This window comes from Odontomachus brunneus, unplaced genomic scaffold (assembly GCF_010583005.1).
Source record: "Odontomachus brunneus isolate Ranch 3 - 2012 unplaced genomic scaffold, Obru_v1 Obru_scaffold_276, whole genome shotgun sequence".
Taxonomy (NCBI): domain Eukaryota; kingdom Metazoa; phylum Arthropoda; class Insecta; order Hymenoptera; family Formicidae; genus Odontomachus; species Odontomachus brunneus.
Window position 1 is genome coordinate 137006 of NW_022639726.1, and position 7101 is coordinate 144106.

Consider the following 7101-nt stretch of genomic DNA (forward strand, 5'->3'; position numbering starts at 1 on the left):
TACACTTTTTTTCAAATCAAAATAGTGCAAAAGCACATGTCGAAAAAACACTTTATCGCGTTCCATTTTTCACAAAGCAAAAGAAATTGTTGTTTAGGAAAATAATTGTGTATGCTGACTGAATGTTATCGAGAAATGTCGAAATTAATCACAAACTACCTGTTTCGTTAGTAATGACTACTAGAACTGTTTGCATTGCCATCTAACATTTGCGGGCGGAAACTAAGTTAAGGTCCTAATAGATCACACCCTTCTGATCCCATTAAACACAGAACATTGTCTTCCGTCCATAGCGATTTGGCCTTGCAGTCGATGTTGATGGTTCGTTTGGAGTTACTCATGATCTTTTATGCTTAGGATTCTCAAAATATATCCACTTTTCATCGCCAGTCACAATTCGATGGAGAAATGGCTTTCTTTTGTACCTGGCGAGCAGCATTTCGCAAGTGGTTTTTCGGATTTCCTGCTGTCTTTCATTCAGTTCATGTGGAACCCATTTTCCCATCTTCTGGATCTTTTCCATGGCTTTCAAACGTATGGAGACGGCTGCTCGTGTCACATTTAACTGATCCGCGAGTTGTTGCGTTTGAGTATATTCTCATCCAACAATGCTTGCAATTCGCTGTCTTCAAACTTTTTCGGTGGTTTTCCACGTTCTTCGTTTCTTACGTCAAAATCGCCATTTTTGAATTTTTTAAACCACTCAAAGCACTGTGATTTACCAAGAGCATGCTCACCGTAAGCTTCGACAAGCATTCGATGCGATTCTGCAGCAGTTTTCTTCAAATGGTAATAGAAAATCAATGCTGTCCGCAAATCGTAGTTTCCAGGCACAAAATTCGACATGTTCAACGCTATTACAAACTATGCTGTTGTATGAAACTTGTATTGTTGTGAGTTGAAAATCTTTGTCAGAGATGTCAATAAGGAAACGGCGCCAATGACGCGGTTTGACAATAACTACATTGACAGCTAGAGCCATCTATGGGCAAATTCCGGTTTCCTGTTTCATATTCTCAGATCTGGGGTACTATTCCGTACACGCTTACCGATAATTGCCGGATCTGTAGATGTCGATGCGCAGCTTTTTTATATCATAGAAAAGCTGCGCAACGACGTTTACCGATCCGACAATTGTCGGTAAGCGTGTACGGAATAGTACCCCTGGTAATAAAATAGAATAATTATTTACTCTACGTGAAAATTAATTTTTCAGAATTATTTCTAATTATATTTTCATAAAATCATGCAAAGCGTTTATAATATGCACTGAATCTCACTTTTGTACGTTTCATACTTTTCGTGCTCTCATTTGTCCTCTTCAATTAATCTTGGTTTCCAAAAACTTTTTCTAGAGATACGTGCTTTAAGGCAAGGCCATCTTCGTGTACAGTCTAGAATAGATAATACCGATTGCTCTGCGTAACTTATTGTTTTATGTAAAATGTTAACTCTATAAGTATTACTGAATCTTTTCCTGCTTCTATCGTTAATGAGATATTAACACTCAGGGTAATATTGTTATATATTTCCGCAAATATTATTCCATTCTTCTCTTGTCATATGAATAAGCTCTCTGACAGTCGCGAAACAACTACTTTAATTGCAATTTATGCAGCATAAGTAAAGTAAAATGCATATGCTTGGACACTAATAACACTGACATGTAACTCTGGACATTCTTGTTGTCTTAGTTTTTAAATACGAATATTTACACTTTCAATGTAGAATATATGTACATATTCAATATATATTTTACATTGGAAGTTTAAATATTTATTTTAAGGCCGAGACAATAAGAATGTTCAGAATTATGTATCAATATTGTTAGTATCCTGATATTGGTACATTTACCTTAAATTCTATTCTATTCTATTTTATTTTATTCTACTTTAACATTGTTAACTTTATATTCTTAGAAATTTATTGGCTATATGTATTATTGAATTATTATTTAATGATTATTCAAGAGAGCGGGAATAATATTCTAACAGAAACTATGATATATCGACGATTGATATGAATTTGTCATTATGTTCTGTTGGGTAAGATAAATCTACAATCTTTGCCATTGTCATAGCTTTGTCTCTCAATATCTACAGAGATAAATGTGCAATAAAACATTAGTAATTTAATTATATTACGTTTTAAGACTTTTCGTCGAATATACATATACATTAAATACAAATACCCCGTCATTCGCCACTACGCAGTAATATTTCTCAGCACAAGGTTGACCTGTAACGCAAAAATTGCAGGAGTGTTAACGCAATTGCGAAATCTCTTTTGTTTTGAATGCTATAACTAACTTGACTTTTAATTGACTGTAGCAAAGCTTCTGTTCGCGCTATTAGAAACGCGAATCTATTGAGTCGTTCACACCAAATAGACATAAAAGATTGTTAACAATACAAAACGATAAATATGTGCTTAACAAAATAAAGGGGCAACGTAAATCTGAAACTGTTTTTCCGCCTTCTGTTCTATTAAGTAAATATAATAAGAAACTATAACACAACAATCATTTTATTTGGAAAACTCATTTAAATATTTTTCATAAATTCGTCTATCGAATATTGCAAGATCTTGTTGAATATTGTCTCGAACATGCAATATAATTAATTCTAATATGACTGTTTGAGTAATCTTTTCGCACTATGTAACGCTATTTAATAATATATTTAACAGTTTAAACAGTTTGTAACTGCATCGAACAAATTTTGTCACTTGAAATGCTGGCATTTTCCTAATATTTTTACGTCGCGCTTTGTTCCGATAATAGAATTCCATTTTCAACGTGTATCACAAAACAAAGTGAGCACGAATGTATATTATTGCGTATTTTATTTAGTGTTTGTTATGGATTTTTTCTGGTGTCCTGCTGTAGGCTAAATTCTAATATTCTGTGTCCTAACGTATATCATATTTATTTATCGGTGCAGATTTTTATAATGTATGATCTTCCAATTGTCTGTAATGTATATTTAGGAAGGATAATACTCACCCACATTTTCTCCTAATTGCTATTTGCACTTAACGATTTGCTCTACTGTCGCGAGAAAATTTTCTGGGTCAAAATAACAAGCTTGAGAAGGTTGGTTGCGCCAAATATATCAAAATTGATTTATCTTAGTTCAACGATTGTATAAAATAACGATATCAGGAAAAATTCACATTCAGGGAAAAATCAGTTATTTGCTTTTATTATACCTTTCCAAGGAGAGCCACAATCGGCAATGTGCATTCGGCTATTTTCGCCGTCTTTTCCTGGTTAGTACCTTGGCCTTGCATATCTACAATTAAAAAACAATTTAATTACAAATGCTAACATTATTTTTGAAAACGATAATGAAATTCATTACTTTTGTCGTAGCATTCTTTGAATATCTTCTTTCCCTGTTCCAATTTGGCCGGGTCGGAAATTTAGAATTTAAGCAATTTCTTACATACTTTTAATATCAGGAATTTAGAATTTAAGCAATTTCTTACTACTTTCGCTTCCAAAATATAGTAAACTCCACGAGACTATAATATTGTTTGATTATTGTCTATATTATTTTAATACCTTACAGAGTAAATTACAACAAATACGATTGTTATTTTTAAGTGGCGATTAATATTTTCAAGTGGCTTTTAAGAATTTTAAACTGTAAAGATATAATTTTGGAGCTATTTTGAGACGACTTGATGGCAAGGATATTTTGTAATATGTTTGCACACATTCGTTGTCTGTCTTGATAGGTGTTAACTTAGTTCCACCAAATGTTGTTTTTTACTGCAATTTTATTGAACTGTTATTACAAACATTTATAACTCAGTGAAGACTAAATGATATACAGATAAAATTATATCAAAGAATTCATGAAATAGTATAAAGTGTATATCACATTCAGGGAAAAATCAGTTATTTGCTTTTATTATATACTTCCAAGGAGAGCCACAATCGGCAATGTGCATTTGGCTAGTTTCGCCGTCTTTTCCTGGTTAGTACCTTGGCCTTGCATATCTACAATTAAAAAACAATTTAATTACAAATGCTAACATTATTTTTGAAAACGATAATGAAATTCATTACTTTTGTCGTAGCATTCTTTGAATATCTTCTTTCCCTGTTCCAATTTGGCCGTGTCGGAAATAAAATCCTGAAGTGCTTGGGAAGAATTCTCTACCCAGAACAGGCCGTCCTTATTAATTATCTAAAATAGATAGTAGTAATTATTTTATATATATCATTATATATGTAAAATAGAACCTATCTCTATATATTGCTGAGAATTTTTTTTATATTTCTTATTTATAAAATATTAGTATGTGTGTGTGTGAAGAAGGAAATACGTTTTAAAATAAATATTGTTGTAATTTCATACAAATTATTTTATATATCTATTATTACATGACTAAATTTTTTAGCAATATTGTGGCTAGATAATTGTTGACCTCCAATGCAATTTATGAAACATAACTTTTAATGCGAGAATTGTAACTTTTTCTGAATTAACGTATTTTGTATGTATTTATATTTGTATGTACTTATATTTTGTCTTTCTTATCTCTACTTATCTCTATAAGGCACATGGGAACGATTCAAACATTTTATTTTAAAATATCCTACATACACTTTTTCGCTTTTTTTCTAACCAAGCGAAATTCCCTTAACATATAAACTAGATAGATTATATGAATTTTTTAACTATATATATTGTTGACTTGTTGATACAATATATTTTACCGATTATTCAAAGAAGCGATTCGATAGAATCAAACATTTGTCTGTGACGAGTAGTTGTTAATGCACAAAAACAAAATAATACAGTTATAAAATATTGGTAACCTAATTATACTATATGTTAAGATTATTTCACTGTTTCGTACATTAGATATGAATATACGTACTTGGCCATCTTTTGTTAACGCGCAAAGAAGCGCTTTGCCACTAAGCGGCTGAGCTGTAACCAGAAATGGGAAGGTTACTTTTAAAAAGTTACGTGTTACTGTTACCGTTACTTTTTATAAAAAATAACTCGTTACCATTGCTCGTTACTAATTTTGGATAGTAACTCATTACCTTTATCGTTACTAAGTAAGTAACGATTACTTCTTCGTTACTTTTTCATAATACTAAAATAAAATATGTAATGGATTTTACAATGATATTATTATTTTTAAGCTTAAATTATAATTTTTAGAGTAATTACTTCATTAAAAAAACAAATTTTTCAAAATTGCAACAATTCTTCCTCAAAGAACTGATATTTCTTAATAAGCTCGATCCCATTTTCTTATCTGTTATTATTCTTTTTATACAAAAATTATCTTTAATATAGAGTCTGATTTGCAATATTTGGGGTTTTAAAAATTTTTAATAAATTTAATAATTGTTGTGATTAATGTAATACACACGCAGTTATATGGTTTTTTTAGGAAAGTGAACTCTCTTTCTCTCTTTCTCTCTCTCTCTCTCTCTCTCTCTCTCTCTCTCTCTCTCTCTCTACACAAAATATATTTATTATTATATTTATTAAAAGTTTCTAACAGCTTAATTACAAAATCCGACTTCGTAATCATTTCTAGATAAAAAATAAGATAAAACCACGTACTGTCTTTATTTCGAAATTATTAACGAATATCAAGATATTGCTATCTAATCAAGAATATTTAATGTACACTATTAGCGCACGACCAGAGCATCATCTATGGACCAGAAGTAATTACAGTAACGATAAAAGTAACAGTTGAATTCGTTACCGTTACAAAGAGAAAAATGTAACGATCTATATTGAAGAAATATAACGATAACGATAATCGCGTTACAAGTAACGCGTTACTTCTCAACTCTAGGTGTAACACTCAAAATGCTGATGTAATAACGTTACAGATAAATCGGATTTTCTTTGAATGCTATAATTAACGCTCTTCAGTTGTGCATAGTAACGTTCTTTCTGTTTCTATTAGAAATTATCAGTAACGCTGTGATAGCTCGCTCTCTCTCAGAAATCTCAAACCGTTGATTAGCTTCCAAATAAATATAAAGACTTATTAAATGGATGTGCAGAATGGTATATGCCAGATAGACCACTAAATAAAAAGTGATAAATATAATTCAGAAATTATTACCTTCACAACATATATAAAGATAAACATTATCGAAAAGGTGGTAAATTTTAATTAACTTTCATTAACTTTCATTTCATTTTTTATGTTATAATTCTTTGAATATTTTAAATTTTGATACTTACACGATGACTCGCCCAAATCCTTGCTGCACTTTTCCATGTTATCTTTCAATTTTTTTAATCGCTCGGGGTTGAAACCGTAAACCATCGTCTAAGGAATTAATCACATTTTGACGTATTAACATTATGTCATTTTGCTTAAATAATAGGGTGTAATCGCAGTATCTATAATTTTTTAACTGAAGCAGATTCTTTATTTACAAATTTCATATTAAAGTATTATATTATGTCTCGAAGAAAATTATAGATGGAATTGTTAAAAAACGGTTCTTATTGAAATATAAATTTTAATTTTGTTTTTCCTGAAATAAGTTTTAATACTTTCGTAGAATGACTTGTTACTGCTTACGTTCACAATTTACAGATTTGTTTTATAGAAAAAATATTACAAACAAAAAGAAGATGTAGCGTTAAATATAATGTCTTTAAAATAAATTTAAACAATTTAGAAATAAGCGTTTTTAAATAATCTTGTTCGGTAAGATATAATATTAACGGTACAACTATTGTCTTAGTCTTTAAGTATTACAAGTTGGAATGCTTATGTGCAAAATAAGCGGAAGATTATGCTAATGAAATGTGAGCCAAGCCCGTTAAAAATTAAAAAAAACAGAAAAAATATTATTATTAATAAAATCGAGATATATATATATTGCGAGTACTTTACGAGTTTATGAAGATCATTATTTATTATTTTGTACTTACTATGATAGCTAGTACAGCTACAATAATTGCCAATGTCTTCATTCTGAATACTTCGTATATCTTTATGGAAACAACAGATGTGAGGAACTTTCCTCGTAAACTAAATGGCGCAGAAATTATCCTGCATTTATAGACAGTTACAAGGTCTAAATATAGTAGGATA

At 30.4% G+C, this 7101-nt stretch overlaps 1 protein-coding gene across 1 annotated transcript; it reads right to left on the reverse strand.

The window, feature by feature from the left end:
- Positions 1–3765: 3765 nt before the first annotated feature.
- LOC116853084 lies at positions 3766–7101 on the reverse strand. Its single transcript, XM_032833956.1, has 5 exons — positions 6939–7101; positions 6237–6324; positions 4894–4946; positions 4076–4196; positions 3766–4006 (listed from the first exon to the last, which is right to left on the reverse strand). The coding sequence occupies exons 1-5, from the start codon at positions 6978–6980 to the stop codon at positions 3918–3920; spliced, it is 393 nt and encodes a 130-aa protein (XP_032689847.1). The 5' UTR covers positions 6981–7101; the 3' UTR covers positions 3766–3917.

Bases quoted from the DNA above. Each gene is read 5' to 3' on its own strand.
- LOC116853084 (XM_032833956.1), bottom strand. From the start codon at position 6,980: ATGAAGACATTGGCAATTATTGTAGCTGTACTAGCTATCATA. The intron at 4,947-6,236 runs GTAAGTATCAAA...TTCTGGTTACAG, and splicing joins GGATTTGGGCGAGTCATCGT to CTCAGCCGCTTAGTGGCAAA. The intron at 4,197-4,893 runs GTACGTATATTC...TATCTATTTTAG, and splicing joins CGTTAACAAAAGATGGCCAA to ATAATTAATAAGGACGGCCT.